This window comes from Struthio camelus, chromosome 11 (assembly GCF_040807025.1).
Source record: "Struthio camelus isolate bStrCam1 chromosome 11, bStrCam1.hap1, whole genome shotgun sequence".
In the NCBI taxonomy this organism is placed as follows: Eukaryota; Metazoa; Chordata; class Aves; order Struthioniformes; family Struthionidae; genus Struthio; species Struthio camelus.
Genome location: NC_090952.1, coordinates 29305930 through 29326550, shown reverse-complemented (window position 1 = coordinate 29326550; position 20621 = coordinate 29305930). Strand labels below are relative to the sequence as shown.

General features: G+C 47.3%; 1 protein-coding gene across 2 annotated transcripts in view; it reads right to left on the bottom strand.

The window, feature by feature from the left end:
* The window catches only part of LOC104145671 (rho GTPase-activating protein 20), a 42127-nt gene extending 23338 nt beyond the window's left edge, over window positions 1–18789 (bottom strand). The window contains exon 1 of one of the 2 annotated variants that reach the window (XM_068956967.1): window positions 18690–18789. Coding sequence is in view for 1 of the 2 variants with exons in the window: in XM_068956966.1 (XP_068813067.1) it covers window positions 1354–1380 (27 nt within the window). In the remaining variant the exon portion in view is untranslated. Of the gene's footprint in view, window positions 1–1353; window positions 1467–18689 lie in introns of those variants that run through there. The other variant, XM_068956966.1, reaches the window with a different exon arrangement.
* Between the last annotated feature and the right edge of the window lie 1832 nt (window positions 18790–20621).

Below are 20621 nucleotides of genomic sequence, written 5' to 3'. Positions count from 1 at the left end.
TTCTTACAAAACATGATACAGTAAAGCAGCCGTCATGCAGTATCTTTGGGAAGGAAGAGAGGGTGGGTGTGGTGGGAAACCCTGGGCGGCTGTCAGCTGCAGAGGCCACTTGAACCAACACAGCAGGCATGCAGGAGACCTGAGGCATCATTGGGCCAGGGACATTGTGGTACCATCTTGAATGGCATTGCAATAATACCTTGCAAGTGACAATGTCTTCTGTTCCCAAGGATCCCACGGCACATAAAAACCTTACTGCAGGTAAAGGAATCATTCTGGTCTCCCCAGAACTGCAGTTTCCTCTGTGGTACAACTTGGTTAGGAATACCAACAGCGTACATAAAATAAGTGTAGTGTAGCCAGACAATTTACCCAGAATAAACAGGGGAAAAATTAGGCAGTCAGGATTTCATTCTCAGCTGGTAGAGAAAATGTTTTGGTGTATGTTTTCTTCTGATCGTTAGGAATGGTTTCAAGACTATTTCTGAATGATGGCAAGCATGCCCTCCAAGAAGCCGTGCTTGTGTCCACCCATTGCATTTCTCCAGAGGAGTCTGGTGACCTTTTCATTGACACTTCTTCCAGCAGCCACTGGCCTATCAGTGAAGGTCTCACAACCAAGGTAGAGACTTGGGTTTCCTGTGAAATGCTGTGACTACAAGACACAAGTTATTCCTCATACTCAGTCTCCAAATAAAATACTGAGATTGTCAGTTGCACGGAGGTCCAGTTGCCTGACCTAAAATAGACCCCAGACAAACTAGAAAATGGCCGTCCAAGCCCTCAGCCAAAGTCTGTGTGACCCAGCCGGTCACACATCCTTGGAAGCACACCACTGAGATGATGGCCACACAAGCGGCACCTTACTGAGGGAATGGGGCAGACAGTTAATTGACATATTCTCACATTTAGTATACCTGACTTGATTTGTATATTTAGTGGAGGAAGAATAAATTGTTCTGCCTTTGGGTTAAGTAGACATGCAAGATAAAACAGTCGATCATTTCCTCCTCCTCTTCTTGGGAGAGCCTAGCTGTGTGCCCCTTTTTAAGCAATTTTGTTTATATGGGCTAGCCAATGTAGATGATCGTTTCCTCAAGAGGTTACTGGTCAAAAGTCTTCTGACACGTTGAGTGTTATTCCAGTGACCTAAAAAAGTGCTCTGCATCCTGCATATTTCAAGAGTTCACAGCTTTATGGCTTTGTTGCAAAAAAAATCAGAGGGATAACCAAAATGTACCAAAAATGTGACCAAAGTGACAGAAGAGCAAACATGCTGACACCAGGCAGTGAAGTTAAGTCAGAAAAAGGCAAACAGACCAATGTCATTTTAATGTCAAAAAAAAATCATACTCTGCCAGAGGTAGAAACGGCGCTCATACTGCATCTTCGATAGTTCTCAACCTTCTCATTGGGAGAGCTGGTCAAATGTCTCTCAATGAAAACTTTGAAATGCTGGGTGCAGTGGGTCTATGAAAATATACTAGACCCTATCTGACCTGACCTTCCAGTTCTTGGACCAGGAAACCCCAGGTCCCCAATACTGCCATTTTCCCATGAACACTACGTTGACTAAATATCATATGACTTTTGATATCAACATTTAAGGGCAGACGTCACTAATGGAAGGACATTAAATACCACATATGACAGCTCTCTGTATCATCTGACATATTTTTCACTCTTAACTTTCCCTATTACAGGACAGGACTCACCACTTTATTCAGCACATGCACCTCTGCTCTAGCTCTGCTGCAGGGAACTGACCGATTAGCCCTCCTCTGGGATGCTGAGCCCCATGTGAGATGCTGCTGGGTTCTGCAGGAGCCTGACTGGGCTTTCATGGCTCCCAGACCCCAAGGGGGAAGCTGTACCTTAACTGGCCTCTTGAGCAGCCTTCTTGCCTTACAAGTGAGTGTCATTATGGACTAATAGGTTAACAGCTGTGTGGCGCTGAACTCTTCTGTTCTTTTTCTGGCTTTGCTGCTAAAGACACACAGGGAGAAAAATAAAGTAATCTTCCTGGTCTGTGCTTCCATTTCTCTGTCAGCAAGTGAAGCAGAATTTTTATTCGCCTCATGCAGCCACGATAAAGCTTAATAACTTGATGGTGGCAATATAAGCTGTGTTCTTTGAGGTAATCATTGGAGATATCAAGAAATCATTTGAAATGCAGTATAAGAATTTTCCTATGTCCTACAAGAGCAGGAAATTATGTTGCACTTTTTTCATGTGATCTACACCAGTGAATTAATTACTAACAGTTAATTACTAACCAGTAATTAACTAACAGTTAATTACTAACATACATGAGATCACTTTTTTAACAAGCTTGAAATATCATACTGTACTGGCTCTAACAGACTCTTATCATTAATGAGAACTCACTGACCCTCACTCAAACCACTCACTGACCCTCTCCACCAGCAACAAGCTGGTTTTCCTTTCACTCCCATGCGCTTTTCCAAGCAGTCAGCTCCAGCTTCTACCTCCCATCTCACTATGAAGAGGAAATGCTGTAAGGCCTTTGTATCACTCAGAAGAGCTCTCTGGGGCCGCCACAGGCCCCTTGCCCACCCTCCATGTGGCTGCACTTCAGAGGTGGCTTGGTGGAGGCTGCTGTTGGAGGTCTACAGCCCAGGGCTCACTTGTGCACCAGGAGGTGTAACAGCCTCATGACAACAGCATTGCTATCAGATGAAGAGGAAGCTTTGCTGCGCCCCGCAGCGTCACAGCCAGGGAATACTACTGCTGGAAGTTAGCTCTGTTCACATTAACCAGGCACTCAGATTCAAGAGCTGTGTCAAAGGGACACGACATGATCTCTCGCTGCTCTGTTGCTGTGGAAACAGATACTAGTTTAGCCAACACACTTCGAAAGTGCTCGAGCACTTGCAACGCTCTGGACTGTGTTTGTGCATTACTCATCCCTGAGCTGCCAATTTTAGCTGTGTATTTCTTGGCAATGGGGAAAAGTTGTGAGTCTAATACGCCTCATTCCAAATCCATGTATGGCCTACAATATCGATTCAGCTGGCCAACATGAGCAGGTTTTTTTTTTTTTTTTTTTTTTACCCCACTGACCTCTGTGCCACAACGCTACTATTCAGATTGTGAAAGTGGGATGGAACTGAAAAATAACGACACCTGCTTAGTACAAGGTGTATTTTCCTTCTGATGAGAGCAGGTCAAAGCTTGTACATATGTGTCACTGGAATACTGGTATTTGCTTTAGTTCAGATTTAGAAATGGAAATAAGATTTTTTGCTTCAATAGTTCAAATTTCCTGCAAAACACTAATTATTTAAAATGTTTCAGAAACATCAATACATTGTACTTCAAAAAAATGCAATGCACTCTCTCTGACCCCAGTGGCTGCTGAGAGTTGACCAGATCAGTGCGCTCCACTATCAGCAGCATGAAACTGCCTGGTTAGACTCATCCCTGGGGATCAAGTGTAAAGCAGCAGGGAAACACGTCTCTGTCACTCACAAGCTGCTGGTGCTATAAGGATTGTAGGTTATGACAGAATGGATTATATCAGGCCAGAAACCCTGATGCTTCTGGACCAAACATGGGAACTAGATGGCCAAGGAGTGGTTGGCTTGGCTCTCTGCAAGTCCTGGGCTGCTTGGCTGCAGGACCATCTGTAAGGTAAGATGTGACCGATCTGTGGGACTTAAATTCTCAGGGTTAATCCGTATGATAGGGCTGCTGCAAAGTTGCAGAGCATGGAGCTGAGTAGGAAAGCTGACAAGAAACAAGGGCATTTTTCCAGTGGAAAGTTGCCTAGCAGAAAGCTTTAAAATCCTGTGTGGTAGGAAGACTTCCTTCAGAGCACTCCCTTTATTTTGCAAGAAGGCTCCTCCAAAGCAGCGCATTTCCATGAAATGTTTGCTTTCAGTGAATGTGCATTTTCCAGGGAAAAAAATACACTACTGGAAAGTTTTGGAGCAGGTCGGCTCAGGCCATTGTGTATGTCTTCACTGAAACAGAGACTCGCAGCTAGCTTGAAAACAAGTAGCGGTGTAGAAAGAGCAGCATGGAGCGCTGCAGAGTCTAACACACTCCGCCAAGAAATGGGGCTACCTAGCAGGTTTAAAACTAGCCTGGTATGTCCATGCCACCCTGCAGTCCATTGCATTAGCATGCTCTTCACGAGGACTGGACACAAAGCAAGGAAGATCAGCCAGCTAGCTGATGTCCATCTCAAACATTCTCTGCTGGGGAAAGGACGACAGCCATCTCCTACTTTTTTTTTTTTTTTGGATGAAGGAAGCTCTGTGCACAGATTTTACAATGTTCCCTGTTGCTAGAGATGGACAGAGTCTAAAAATTGAGATGTGACTCCAGATCTGGGACATTCAGCCATCAGACTTAACCTGTGGTGAAAGAAAAGTCCAGCTACCCCAATGAGCTGTGAATTTTGCTCAATCCCTTCTCCTTCCATTCCCTCCTATATGTTTAATGTGTCCATGCACTGACTCTGTTCCCATGACAAGCAGGGGTTAAAGAGGTTTGAAGCTGCATTCTATTAGAAACCATCATATGGAAGTGAGAACTTCACCTTTCAGACCTGACACTGGACTGGCTTCCCTATTTATTTTCAGAGGCGCTAAAAGCAATAGGATCAAGTATAGGGAGGGGGTTAATTCAGGTCTACCCTTATTCCCAGCATACTGATGCTGTGCTATGAGTTCTCTGTATGCTGCTAAATGGAAAGAAAAGATTGCAAGCCTTGCAAAATGCTGCTGGTATGGCTGGAGGCACCCAGCTCCACAGGGAAATTTGTTTCTCCCACACCATCTTGGCTTGTACTATTTTATACGGAAAATTTGCCTGTCAGTGTCACTTTACCCAAGTCTTAGACATACAGTCCACTTTCTAATGTGAAGATGGTGAAAGAATATCATATACTGATTTTATTTGTAATATATTTGTTCATAAGTCTGGAGTCAATTGCATGCTAATGCTTAAATCACCTAGGGAGTATTATATTGGTAAAGGTGCCGTCAGAGGGAAGTAAACTGTGGGCCACACTATCCTTGATTATTTAGAGCATTACAGAACACTCAGAGCCAACAAGGCTGATACTATTCTCATTCTCTGGTGGATTTTTGTGAAACATTACCTGCTCGTGCTTTCCCTGCAGCATCCGCATGTTGTGTCAGCAGCTAGCTGATCACTGCTATTAATTAACTGATCTCCAGAAAAAGCATGTTTTTCAGTGATTCACTTAAACACAGTAAAGTTACTGCATACACATAGCATTGTTATTTAGCTCTCAGGTAATTTTGCAAAAAAAAAAAAAATTAAGACTGAAGAGTACAGAAACAATTAACCGATAGCTTGGGCTCAGATCCATCCACGTGAAAACAACTGCTGCTGACCTTCCATCTAATAACAAATTTATGTTAGCAGCAGCATGCCTCCTGAAGTATCTTAATGTGAGACAATGTGAGACACTTCTGCCTTTTACTCCGTTAAGTCCCTTGTTTATGTGAGCATAAGATGCTCTCACCACATGCTTATATATACTGTATCTGCACTTCTCGTTGGAAAATCCAACTAGAGAGCAATAAAGAAAGGGGAGGGAAGATGGTCTCACTGCAAAAAAGGAAACCTGGCATTAGGTAAAAAGAGTTGAAAAACAACTGGGCTTGCCATTTTATGCTGATTTGCATTTAAAATAGTTTAGGGAAAAGTGTTTGAATAATAAGCATTATAAACGAAATTCTCTCATTATGCTCAGGACTAATATAAGAGCAGGAGGAACAGCACACGCAGTCAGCTGGAACGATTTACCAGCAGCGGGGAAGGAAGAGGAAGCCATGGGGACTATCATCCCTCCGTCCTGCTAGCACTACCGGCTGCTACACATCCTCCCACCCTCTGACGTGCTCTGCTCACTTGGCTGCTGTGTCCTCTTCCCCTTGTTCCCAGCCTTCACATGTTGCCTGAGTAAACATATAAACTTGAATCCAACCCCATGACCAGCAGTTTTACCCAGGGCTCCAAAGACTGCTGTCTCGGAGTCATTCCCTTGTCCCTGTTGGGGAAACCCACTGCAGGGCACTCGGTGCCCCCAATGGGGAGGCAGCCACAGCCCTGTGTGTACCTGTCCCCTAATCTGCCTGTGCCACTGTCTCCCAGCCTCATCTTGGGTGAGACTGGTTTGAAAAGCTACTAGATCACTGCAAACAATTGCACTACTTCTCCCATCATGCCACCAGCTCCTTGGAGGACTTGTCATCTTCTCAGCCTTGATTCCCTGCCCAATCTGCCACCCAGAATAAGATAAGCAGAGAGGAACCTCCTGAAGTTCAACAAAGGCAAGTGCAGGGACCTGCACCTGGGGAGGAAAAACCCCATGCACCAGTACAGGCTGGGGGTTGACCTGCTGGAAAGCAGCTCTGCCGAGAAGGACCTGGGTGCCCTGGTGGACAACAAGTTAAGCAGAGGCCAGCAATGTGCCCTTGTGGCCAGGAGGGCCAATGGGATCCTGGGGTGCATTAGGCAGAGTGTTGCCAGCAGGTGGAGGGAGGTGATCCTGCCCCTCTCCTCAGCCCTGGGGAGGCCTCACCTGGAGCGCTGTGTCCACTTCTGGGCTCCCCAGTCCAAGAGAGACATGGCACTACTGGACAGAGTCCAGCGGAGGGCTACAAAGACGATGAGGGGACTGGACCATCTCTCCTCTGAAGAAAGGCTGAGAGAGCTGGGCCTGTTCAGCCTGGAGAAGAGAAGACTGAGAAGGTGATCTCATCATGGTGTACAAATATCTGAAGGGAGGGTGTCAAGAGGATGGGGCCAGACTCTTCTCCGTGGTGCCCAGTGGCAGGACAAGAGGCAACGGTCATAAACTGAATCACGGGAAGTTCCATCGGAAGATGAGGAAAAACTTCTTGACTGTGAGGGTGACAGAGCACTGGAACAGGTTTCCCAGAGAAGTTGTGGAGTCTCCTTCCCTGGAGATATTGGACTAGATGATCTCCAGAGGTCCCTTCCAACCTCAACCATTCTGTGATTCCATGATAAAACCCTCTCTAATTCTCCTCTAAGCATGTGTCCCTTAAAAGGGAAGAGTTTGGAGAGTCTAAGAGTCCTTAGACTGAGACAAAGGCCTGGGCAGTGACTTGGTTCCTGTGCTGGTTTCCCATCTTTGCCCAGTTCTCAGTCAGGGGAAGATACTATATTTAGAAGAAATACGTTGTCACAATGGTGATCACGATTAGACATTGTTAATCAGCTTCCTTCCAACTTGCCACCCAGCAGGCAGGCCAGCACAACCTGATGGGGAGAAAGGAGCAGGAACAGCCCCTCTGACAAATGTTTTGTGCGAACCAGTTCCTGACACCAGCAGCTGCTTCCTGCTCCAGATTGCCTGCCTGAGACTTCCTCCCTGCCTCTTGCTCCCCAGGCCCCTGAGCATGAAAGCAACTCCAGCGAGGTCCCAGCTGCCAGGGGAAACGCAGCCCCGAGGAGCAGGCTGCAGCGACGGAGGTCCCGGGGTGTGCATGGAGGGAGGGCAGGCGGGAGGACCGGGGACTGGTAGAACATCACCGAGCACCTCTAGGATGGGACAGGGGCTTGTAGAGAGGGCCAGCAGGGGAAAGTCAGTGTTGGTGCACTGAAGTCTGAAGCTTTATACTCATTTAATGTAGGGAAAGAGCCATCCAAACTCACTGGATGCTTAAGGGACTTTTTATACAATGCTTCTTTAACAACATAGCAAATTTAGCTAGGACGGTAGTGTGAAATAACTATGCAATGAGTTATACTAATGTAAGAAGAGTCTTGTGTTTTCTGCCGCTGGAGTAACAGCAATAGTTAGTGGGACATTAGTTGGAAATGTTGGGAAGTAACAGAGCTGTTCAAGTACTAACTGCCTACAGAAGACATCCTGAAATCATGCCATGCCTAAAAATCTAATCCCTAGTGGTGAAATGCCTATCAGACTTTAGAAAACAGTAACTGATGTGAGCAGACGTGTTAGTAGTACCTGCAGCACGTGCTGTAAGGCATGCAGCTGAAGGAGTGAGTTTGCAGGCGAAGACAAGAGTGAGACATTCAGGTGACGAAAACATGCTTGAAAGGTTTGATGGGAGAAAGGGGAAGGCGGTTTCCTGAGAGGAGATCTCCCACATCTGTTCTGTGCTTGGTTTCCTCCAAGTCAGCATATGAAGGCCATGAGTATAAGGCCTGCAGGGGCTGGCTTTATTAGAAAGCACATGAGACCTCAGGGTGGAGAGTTGAACATGCTCCTTTCCTGTGCAATTCAGCGTATTTCCTGGAACAACTTAATCACTAGGTGACTGTTAGAGGTTGAATAGAGTTAAATGGGCCATCACCTGGCCAACATGCCTCTCTGCCTTGGTCTGTAAGGTGGCAGATCCAACCTTTCCCCCTCAGCGCTCCGGTCCGGGCTTGGGCTGCCAAGGGAGCTTAACCTGGGTTTCAAAACCACCCCTTGCAGTGCCTAACTGGGACTGGGCAACCAGGCAAACACTGCTCATCGCTAAGGACTGGCCAATTGCCTCTCCCCACAATCCCAGGCCCCAAAGACATCAGCCACCATTTGCACATCAGCTCCTGCAGGCCAGTGACACACCAGCTATGGGGCTGAGGTGTCCCTTTGCCTCTTGATTTTTATAAAACTTATAAGAACTTCCTTAGCCTCTGTTATTGCTCTCCCTGCCAATCTTGGGTGCAATTCACCATCAAGCTCAGACAATAGTGGAGGTGGCAGGGTGCACCCTCAGGTCCTTAGTGTGACATGCTTCATTTTCAGAGGGAGCCAGACCAAGAAATAATGTACTTCGCCTGTTTGGTGCCTAGCTTGCAGCACCTCTAGGACTGCCATCCACAGCCGCAGTTGCTCTGCACCCTGCCACTGAGTGGAGCTGGGCTTTGCAGGCAGACGTCACGCCTCTGTCAGATACTTCATCCCAAGACAGCAGGTGGGCCTTTTCCCACTACTCAGAATAGCCAGGAGAAAACGAAGCAGACTGAAAAACCCAGCTCATAGCGTTCACCCACCAGCTGCTTTGCCTGGCTTCTCATTCCACTGACAGCAACACTTCTAGCAGCTGTAGGACCAGCGCCACACATCGGACTGTGACACCGCCCATTCCCAGCTCCCAAACAGATGCCATGTGTGCATCAGAGGTACACCAGGCCTTCACAGCTGCTCCAGAGACATTTCAGGGCTGGTGCACAGGGGGAGACAAACAAACTCTATCTGTCTAGAGGAATGCCCACTGCTGCACAAGCCCACGACCAGGTTGCCAAACGAGTGGCTACAGCTGTAACTCTGCAGGACCGCCGATAACTACCAGTGCTACAAGAGGATGGATACAGCCCGTTTCCAGGATGCTGGTAGCCTTAATAAAGTGACTTTCTGCTTTTCCTGATAGAACTCTCTTGTTTTTACCTTAGTAGTTTCCAGGTGATGAACTTCAAAGTGCTTTACAACCACTATTCAACCAAAGCTCCTTACCACTATGCCATGTATCTCTAGTCCAGCTTCAGAGGTGACTGTTTGGAAAACAGAAACAATGGCTCATAATGAAGACTTCAGTAACATACCCACAATGATGCAGAAAAGTAGTGGCAGAACTAGGCTTAGAAGCCAGGTTTCCCTTCTCAAATCACACGGTATATTCCCCAGAGTCATTACTGCGATGTTTTGACTGTGAAAACAAGACAGACAGTTCCTGCCCCAGGCACTTATCCAAGCGCACAGACTAACAACGTATGCGAGCAGACAGACTCAGAGGAGATCAATCTCATGGAACATTATTGGGAATTGATAGCTAGAAACCAGCGCCATCACCAGCCTGGCTGAACAAACAGGTCCATTTCCTACCACTGGAGGTACAAGAACCTGTTCCATAACACAGATGACTCATCCCATAAGGAGCAGTACTAACCACGCAAACAGCCCATGCAGTACTGTGCTAACGGCCCTAACGGCTCCTGTTGCCTCGAGACTCTGGCAGCCCGTTGCATTATCTGGCTAATGTCACACTGCTCTGATCCAGCCAGCCTAGTGTTTCCATATTGCTTCAAGTCAGGTAAGGACAGATGTGGCTGTTCATTTATATTTTAATAGTTCACATCACTTTGAAAAGGGCAAATATTCAGGGCACTGATGAGAGGAAAAAAATTGCAGCCTTTTTGGGCTCTTGGGATAGATTTTGCCAGCACAGACATATGATAAAGCAATATTTCCTTGCAAATGCTAGGCAGAGCCTTTAACTCTCCAGTCACCACTTTAACCCTTTGACCTCCCTTAAATCCATAATTAGTTTAACTCATCAGAGGAGGAAGTATAAATAACGTTGGGTGGCCACAATCCAGTATTTTATTTGGGGATGCAAGTCCCCTCAGAGAGATGGAGCTGGGCTTAAAGTGAACTCAGAGCTAAGAAACTTGGATGTAAATATTTATCTAAGCTGTTTTACACAAGCTCTTCTTCACATGTTGTTTCACTAATTGCTTCCCTCTCCTTCCCTGCTAAAAAGTAGCTCCAACCAAACCCAAACGTTTCTTAAAATATGCAGAGCTCGATGGCACTAAATCAGTTTGCAAGGACACACTTTGAAACAAGCTTCCTTCTCCTTCCAAGAAGTGGAACCCTGCTGGTTTATTTTACAACATCCCATATAAGGGGGACGGGGAGAAACAGCTCTCGGCTGCCAAAGGCCGACCGGGTTTTCCACTCAGAGGTGACTGGGGATTAGTTTGACTCACAGTAATCTGTTCCATGTCATTTTTTTTTCCGCTTCCATGAATTAATTGTGCCTGCAGGGCCTTCTTTCCTCAGAATCCCTGGAACAATATTGACAAAGGATGGCAAAGAAAAAGGATGTTCTCAAAAGCAGAGGGGACTGTTGTCTCATGAAGAGCACCGCAGATCTTCCAAATTGAAGCTGATCTGTCCCAAAAGCAGGTATAATGGTCTATATTCTTAAATGACACTAGGCTGGACCCCCAGTTAAGACACTTGATAATCATCAAGGCTTGGGTCCGCATTTCTGGCTACTGAACACACCACTGCTTGCATGGTATTTTCTTCCACCAAGAGTGGACACTGCCTAGGGTCCTAAAACAAAGCGGAATTCCTAACTGGCTTTCAAACTGCAGAACAGGTTCCTAAAAAGGGGCCCAGAAGCTCTGAGCAGAAAAACAAGGTCAAACTGCTCCTGCTCATCATTTGTGCCTCTGTAGCACTTGGGTATCCAGCTGGAGCTCTGTGCTTCCTCACTACAGTGTCTAATACTGCAGATGGAGAAGTGATAACTCATAAATATAAGAAAAAAAAAAATCCTGCTATTTCCAAGCATCAGCCCATTGATGCTGTGCTGGGGGAATGAATCTGTGATAATTACGGGCAACTCTGCTGCTGGAAAATATCTGTGGGTCTTCTTTCCTCTGTAAACTGGAAGGTCAGCACAACGGTATGCGTCTATATGTTTTGAGAGGACAACAACAACAATAAAGCACGGTGTGTAAAACAACAATAATGACAGGAATGACCAAAGTCGAGACGCGATGGGCAGTCCAGGCCCTCAGTTGTTTGTAACAGTTAAGTTCTCTTCTAGATTTTTCATTTCCATTCACAGAGCCAAGGGAGTTCTTCCTCTTCCACCTTCTTCCTAACCTGGAAAGGGGTTTTTATACCCTTGTTTGTATTTTTCAAACAGGGATATTTCACTCTGGAGGATGCATTCCTCCCTACAGCCCCTGCGGCTTTCCGGGTGGCAGAAGCAGGTGAAGTTCCCAGCAGCCGCCCTGCGGCTCTAGTTGATAGACACTGAAGAGATCAATAAATATTGACATCAATCTAGAAATACTTCTGAACGTCACGCTTCTGCATTGGCAAAGAACTAGCAGCTGCTAGAGGAAGATGTCAGCACTTCCCCTTCTAGCGCTAGCTGAATAGGCCAAAAGCAATGGGAAAAGTAAAACCTTATTTGGAAAATACCTTGATCTTTTTTTGAAGGTCATGAAGTCCTGAAGGTCTTGGTTCTAACTGAGCAAATTTGAAATATTTGCTGACCATGTAGACCATGACCATGACCAGATAACGTAGCTGTTGACTGTTGGGATTCTGCTGCCATGCTTATTCCCATGGTGACAATCCACTTCCATGGACTCCCTTTGTGCTTTTTGCAGAACTTTATAGCCCCTGCTAACAGTAAAGGGACTCTTTCTCATCCTTTTCCTTCCTTTGAACCAATGCCAAAAGTTACCCAAAAAACTTATCACAAAGAATACTTTCTTGCCTTTCTAGTTCTACAGAAAGCCTCTACAATTTATTTACATTTACGATCTCTAGCGTCAGCTTGTGGCATGCTCTGATAATGAATAGAGTACCAAACAATTACAGGGCAACTAACAATAGGGGTCATGTGGGAAATCAGTGTGAGGAGACTGCTAAAATGCCCTTAACACCATTTAATGAAGGCTGGTACTCTGCAATAGACGCTCCTATTGTAAAGTTGGATGTATATATAACATCAGGAGGGAACTTACTGGATTTCACAGTGTAAAAATTCATCATTGAGGCCAAAGTAAATTAAGAATTTTTTTTTAATGCAAATAAATAGTTCACTGAATCAAGCTTTGGCAAAATAAAAAACCTGCAAAGCAGCCAAACCTGAGGAACGGAAGAATGTAACACATTCCTTCATGTCTTTAAAAGAACCTCATTTTTTTCCCCATCTCCTTGGTTTAAAACTCCTCCTGCATAGACAACTGTATCCGTCCACTAACAGAATTACTTCAGTCTTATGAAATCTAGGCCCCTGAGCTCGAGTATTCAGGTCCAGCTCCTGCTAGGACCCAGATTAACTATCAGTGCTGGGCATGCAAAGTACCCACACTCGGCATGTGAAATAACAAAATATAAACTGTATAAGAAAGAGAAAATGTTAACTACAAACATTTTATGAGGCAGTAAAAAATTCAGGTCCAACGAGCAGACAGCGTTCAATGAGGAGACATGCATCTCTAGTCACCACTCCACCACCGGAGTACGAACCCTCACCTCTCCCCCTCCTGCCACCCCAGAGGAGGACACGAGTTCACCATGAGCTGCCGAGGCCTCGGCGTCTCAGCTGTGGCACCGCCGACACCTCTGGAACAGACTGAGCAAACACCCACCACCTTTATACCTGCTTTGACTTTGTCTCAGGGATAGAAGCAGGCTTATTTCCAAGCCAGCTTCCCCCAGCCCTACACGCATGAATTGTGGTCCCCAAGAAAGGTCCCAAGTTGCCATCCTATGAACGATCGTGTTGCAAGCAGAGGGTCTGCAGGTGACCCAGCCCTCTCCACCAGGTGACTGCTAGCAGCAACCTAATGGCCTTGGTGCCTGTGAATTTAGAAACCTAGTGCATATTGTGAATCTGGTGTGCCTCATTATTTACAATGATTAAATCATTTTATTCACAACTTGGCAGTGGAAAAGAGCTTGAAAAGAGGCAGCTCTGCGCATCTGGATTTCATTAGGGCTGAACATTAATCCCTTTATACCTTATAAGCATCCTGTCAGTGTTATACAGCCTTGGGGTTGTTAAGTGGCACTCTCAGAACTGGTTGGCTGAAAAATGAGTTAATCAACAGTACCTCTTCTAACACATACACCATGAAAGGCAGTTTCCTCTTTCTGTTGCTTGCTCATCTGCCTGTCAGCATCAGGACTGGCAACATACTTATGAGTAACATCCACTTTGGAATGCCTCCTCAAAACTTGCCTCAGGTTGGTGCTAAATTGTAGGATCCAATCTCCCCCTGAATTTTGCAGGCGATAGAAATGGAAAAAAAAAGGCATCCCAGCCTCCAACCAGGATCCAAACATCACCAGCTTCAGTGGAGCTGGAAGTCTAAAGTTACATGAGCTGAGTAAATAAGAGCAGAATGTGGCTGAAGCAATTAAACTTTTTTGCTCCAACTTTTTTGGACTTGCAGGAAGACATTAAGGGTGGAACAGCGAGCGAGGCCAAGAGAGAGACATTGCTGAGCAGCTGGGCAAAGGTCAGGAAAGGAAAGGCAGGCTGGACAGTTAGCAGCAACATTATATCAGCTGAGGCCATGTGAAAAAAAAAGTGTGAAGTAGGGGCTTGAAAACACAGCCCAGAGATATGTGAGTAGGCTGAGAAAAGCTAATCAGAGGGGACAAAGAGCTCAGAGATCAAATAACCTGGAAGCCAGCGGATGGAGATGACTGAAGATGACTGGCCAAATGAGACTAATGAGGAAATACACACAATCTTGTAGTAAAAAGCTCTTGCTATGAACCAATGCAAGTTATATTGCATGGACCGAAAGAACCTACTCCAGTTTGATGGTAGAAGACGTGGAAGAAGATAAGCAGTGAAACTTAACTATTCCAATCAAGTCCCTTACAAGCGTCTGTAAAAATTATCCCATGGGAGTGACTGCTGCAAGCTACTGCACAATCTCATAGATGAGTCAAGGAGGAGAAAGATTAAGGCAGAAAATTTCTTGCTCCATTGAAGACAGTGATAAAATTCCAGTGCTTTGCAGGCTCTACAGTTTCACCCCAGGGACTGATTGGAGCGGGTGCAGCATCTCCAATGAATCAGACAAAGGCTATACAAGATAAGGACTGTTCATAACTCCTTGCAAGGGTGCAAGATGAGGTCAAGGAGGCATTTTTGCTGTGTAGAACCCTATGGGAAATAGTGTGAAAACAGGATCAGCCGAAACTAGGCCAAATATAGGGCACATGATAGACTATAGAAGATCCCAAAGGCTTCCTGCTTTGTCCCTTACACCTCATTCCCTATCAACTGTGTTTAACATATGACAATGAATAAACCTGTCCCTCCAGTCACGAGCGTTTTTGTGGGTTGTCAATAAATATTTTACAATTTGATAGAACCTTTCTGATTTTGAGGTGACCAGAGCAGAAAACAATTGTCCAGCAAGATTTACAGAAGAGCTATATAGATGGGGTTTACCTTTTCCATTGCTCAGCTGTTAGTCCCTATTGGTTTTATTACTTCTTAGGCACAATAGTGTCCTGAGGCTAAATAGCAGCCTCCTCATTTATTTTCGCTGTGCAAGCACATGTGCACATACACATACATGGGCATGCACACACAAATGCATGTGCACACGCTCACAGGAACTCAAAGTTCCCAATAAAAGCTGCAGGCAACTTCAAAACCAAACCAAAACAAACATTTTGACAGGAATTTTTAAAATAAGTTTTAATCACAAAAACATCCTGTTTTGCTTCAGATTCTCTGTCTCATGCCACAGGCCGGACTCCACCTACCTGTTTTCAAAGGGGCCAATTATGGGCACCAGGTTTTGGAAACTCTCACATCCTTATCTGTCCTGCCATTTGTTCTCAGGGGAATGTGGGAAGATCAGCATTGTGGGGAGAAGTAGAGGGGGGGCTGACACCCTGTACCCTAACAGACCCATCCTTATGCCAGTCCTTTTTCCCTCCCTGAGCTCTAACATCCCTTGGAAGAAAGAGTGGAGGAGAAGTGGAAAACAAACACAAGGGGTTTTTTTTTTCGTTTTTTTTTTTTTTCCTTAATCATAGCTATTGCCACAATCCCAACCTTTAGCAGAAATGGAGAAGGCGCTGCTAAGGAGACTTTCCATGTATTGTACAGGGCCTAAGTAATCATATTGGTGATGCTCTAATAGACAAATTAAAGAGAAGATCTTGAGGAAAAGCCAAGTCCCTAACCAGAGGGACATGGAGAGGGGGAGACCTGGCAGGCTAGACTTTCATGTCTTATCCGAGAGCATAGCCATGTAGCTCAGATGTGCACCATGCTTGAGTACCATTACTAGATGACATTTGTGCTTCAGCTTTCAGGCAACAGATGCTGATTGCCTCTTGAACAGCACTGCCAAATGGGGAGACTGATTCAGGTGCTCTGGAGGCCTCTAGGGGTGATCGTATGTGATGGCTACAGTCCGGATGTAGGTGTGATCAGCACAGCTGTGAGCAGCACACAGGCCGCAGTAAAGTGTGAGTGGATGTGCTGCTCTAGGAGGTTGTAGAGACGTGTGTATTCAGATCTACTGAGACAATGCTGTGTTGGTGGCACTGGCAAGCACGGAGGAGCATGTAATACGGGAATGAAGGCAATTAGAACAAGTACAGGCGCGTGGAGGTGTTTGTGAGAGCGTTAGCACGATAGAGAGGGATGAAATAACTGGAGTGGCGAACCTGCGGCAGATAGGAAGGTAGAATAAGGTGCACTAGTGTAATACTGTCTAAGAGGGAATAGGAAAGGCTGTCCTGTGACAACAGCTCTGCATCAGAGCCACAAATTAGCCCAGTAGCCACATTCCTCATTTCTGACAACAAGATGCAGTTTTTATATAAAGAAGCCAGTCTCAGCAGACCAGAATAATCACTAGCCAGTGCTTCCGAAAAGGGTCCTGTGGGAAGCAGCTCTGGTGTGCTCATGTACAAACTACCAAGGAAATGCACTTCTATAAAATTCAGCACCTCCTATGTTACAAGAAGGAGGGGATCTAGGTTCCCTTATGGGTAATCACAAAGAGCAAACATCCACTTCAGAAGATGAAGGGAAGAGCTTCACTGATCACCGCTGAGAATCTGCAGGGGAGGCAGGGACTGTCACTATCTCCCTGTCTAGAGACACTCTTCCAAAGCATGGTTATGCTCCTCTCCAAAATACGGTTTGATGTTCTATAGGGATTCCCTGAAGCAGCTGACTTCCAGAAAATTTACATCTTTTAACCAATAGACTTTGATGCTTGTTTTCCTCTTGAAAGGAATCTATGCTAATTTTTAAAACATCACTAGAGGGCGTTAAACAAATAGGCTTCTCAATCAAATTAAATGCACAAGTAGTGTACAAGTAGTGAGATTTTGGAGAAAACTGCCTAGTTGCAATCCTTGTATTTTTTCCCCAAGACCTATGCCTATCAAAATGGCCTCCTGACCTTCTCTGGCTCCCAAAGTAATGCTTAACTTGTTTTCAGGTATGTCCTGGAGAGTAGCAGGCCACAGCTGGAACAGCAGAAGGAGCCCAGAAAATCCACCCAGGAACTTCCACTCAGTTGGGCATGGGTTGGGCCAGGTCTCAGCAAGTCTGCGGGGCAGTTGGCCCATGACCAAAAGCACTACCACTTATATACATAGCCCTACCAAAGTGGCTTAATTAATTAAAGTCATGCTGGACAAACGAATGATCAGGTCATTGGAAAAAAAAAAAAAGCACTGGGAAGGCTCAGGTGCAGCGCCAGAGGTGTTTCCTCGCATCCCAGAGTGCACAGTCAACGGAGTGGCACCGTGCTCTCGCAGAAGCACCCATCTGTGGCCTTCCTCCGCTGGCTGTGCGGACCAACAGCAGGTCAGGACGCAGAGGCAAAGGATACACTCTTTGAGACCTTCGCTTTTCAAATCCACAGGTAATGCAGAGCTGGCATGTCACAGCAGCAGCTTTTCTGTATTAAACCAAGGCATCAGCAGATAGCGGATCCCATTAGGAAAATGAACGCTAAGGGATCACCTAAAGCAGTAGAAGAAGGGAAGGAAAGGGGGAAAATGGACATCCCTGTCTGATCTTTTCCAGGCAGGGCTCTCAGATAAAAACTGAAGGGTCTCTAAAGAACGGACGGCAAAGATGCAACAATACATTGCTCTGGATTGCAAGGTGTTTCTAACACAGTTGTGGACCCCACCAGCCCCCTGTAGACAGGGGGCACCATTAGTATTACAACTGGTCAAAAGTTTTTTTTAATATACTTGCTATTTATTTCAGTGGAAACTCCCTCTAAAGAAAATTGTTCCACCCAGCCACTGTTTGTTTTGGATGATTAGTTTGAGAATTTCAAACTGGCATTCTGAATAACCTTTGCTGCTTTCTCTTTTATTTTCCATTATTTCAGGCTAACCTCATTGCTAACATGATATTCTATTGTTTGCTCTGTTGTATTTTAAAAAATCACCATGCACTGCTGCCATTCGGTACTGACTGACCATCTCCTCCCCACCAGCAAGCTCTCTGTTTTGCTGGAGCAAGTGCCACATACTCTTCACCTCACGCCAGAGACTGCAGTTTTTCCTGGTGATTCTAAAAATATGACACAGTAACAAAAGCACTATTTTGTCTGTTGTTATGCCCTGACATGAACGCAAAGTAACACGCGCTTGACAGACCTCCTGAAATAACACACAGAGGCCAAAGCTCTGTGTTTCTGCCACCATTCTGGAAAAACCCACTCTGCAAATCTGCCCAAGCAATAAAGCTCTCAAAACGCAGCTTCTTTCCTTTCCGATCCAGTGCAAAGCCAAACGGAGCCGTTACTCCACACCCCGCTGCGTGCACCCACCCGCACCCACCCGCACCCCCCAAACGGGCCCTGGGGCTGCCCCGGGCGGGGGACCAGGCACCGTCGCCTCCTTTCGGGCTGGAAGCGGCTCCTCCCGGCTCTCGTCCTGCCCCGCGCCCGGTCCGGCTCCGCAGCCCCCGCACCCGCCGCGCGGGGGGCGGCGCGCAGGGGACCCGCCGCGGCAGCCGCCTCCGCGGGCAGCGCAGAGCAGACACCGCTCCCGGCACCGAGACGCAGCTGCCCCGCGGACGAGCGCGCAGCGGCCCCCCGGCCCCCGAAAAGCAGCCGTCTCCGGGGGAGCGCAGCGCCCGCGGCGCGGTACTCGCCTGGCTCCGCGCTGAGCCCGCGGCGCAGGTCAGGGCGCTGCCGCGCAGTCATGCCCGCGGCGCGGCGCGGCGGGGCGCGCGGGGCGCATGGTGCGCGGCGCGGCGGCTGCAGCGCGCCCGGGCTCCGGCCGCGGCGGCGGCCGCCAGCGAGTAGGGCGCGCAGCGGGCGAGGGGCGCGCAGCGCGGCGGGGCGGGGCGGGGCGGGGCGCGCAGCGGGGCGGGGGGCGCGCAGCGGGGCGGAGCGGCCGCGCGGGCGCGGAGGGCGCGCAGCGGCGCTCCCGCTCTGTCCGCGCAGCCGGCCCTGGCGCAGCCCCCGAGCGGGAGCGCGGGTTGTCGCCCCCGGGCCTCGCCGGGCGTAGAGGCGCGCAGCGGGCGCGCAGGCGGGCGCGGAGCCAGCGGCCCATGGCTCCCGGCCCTGCTCATCCGGAGGTGGTGGAGGTGGAACGGGGGGATCAGCGCCCGTCCTCGCCTGCGCATCCCTCCTGGGCTCGGTGCCGCGGGGAACGACCCGCTCTGTGTCAGAGTCCGGCAGAGTCCGGCAGGCGCTTCCCAGCCTGTGCTCCCTCGGGAGAAATTCAAGGTGGGAAAGCAAAGTGGAAAAATCCATGCCATGGCTGAAGTGGGGAGGAATGGCATGCTCCTGGCTCAGCTTGGATGGGATGAACCCACCCCTCCGCCTGCTCGACTCTCAGTCATCTCCGTTTGCTCAAAGCATTGATAAAAAATAGGACGTGGAAAAGGATTTGTGCTGGGGGAGCATGGCAGAATTTGCCTGTTAAAAATAAGCATTTCTGTGCAGGGCTTAAGTAGAAGTCATTGTAGACTGGAAAATCAGAAAGCAAAGCAAAGCAAACCTATGGGAGGGGGCCCAGCAGGTTTGCTCACTGCCCTCATTGGTGCAGAACCTCCCTTTCCACGGTGGGCATTGTGCAAAACCAGAATCAGTGACTAAGACAGGAAAAGAGTTGCCCACAAAATTCTTCTAACAGATACTTATTCTGGGCAAACTCCATGGAGGAGCCAAGAACCAATGGGGTAGAGACAGCCACATTCCTGTTCTTGCCACTCCTGCAGGTTATGACACCTGAGTGGGAGAATATGAAAGTAGTTTTACAAAGTGTCACACATGGTTCCTGCTGTGCTGTCTTCCTACAACCCACCTCCAGATTTCTTGCCTCAGCTTCCATCACCAGTAGCCTTGCCCACCTGGTTTTATAGCTTCTCCTATTGTCTTCCCACTTTGCTTATGCCTATCTGTATCCTTCCTTACATCCTGTTTCCAAAGAGAGCTCCAAAAAAAACAGGCTCTGCACAGCAGGTCATCCACTCCTTAGGGAGAAAGATTCTGGTTACAACTGAGCAGTACACATCAAATTATTTGGGACCATCAAATTGCAGCCATTTCCTCTGTGACATGACCTTTTCCTGACTTTCACTCTTCCCATCTCCTTCTGGCTTTTTTACCCCCTTATTTTCAAACTTCCTCCATTTTTCTTCGTCTTTGCTCTAATTAGATCGCAACTGTTTGGGGGAGAGTCCACAACCTTTATTCAGATTACAATCTTTTTCAATACAAATATAAAAATAATGGTAAGAAATTTTCCAGTTGAACTTTTTTTTTTTCCTGAATGCTGATGAACAGTTCACATTTGGAGGAAACATGTTAATTTTGTCAAATCTGGTGGAACTCGGGCAAGAGCCTAGTGCGGGAAGGCCTTGGCGTGGACCGTTTTTCCACCAGCACAGCTCAGCTCGGCTCCTCAGCCACCTGCCTAAAGCTCTTGTGTTTCAAGAGCCTGTGAGTATGGACCAGGTCAGCTATTTGGGGGCTGGTCAGATGTTGGCTGCCTTACGAATGGGGCTCCTACTTTGCTGGAAGGCATCTAGACTGGAAGCCCAGGGCTCTGTGACTGGGATGTCTCCGGGACGGGG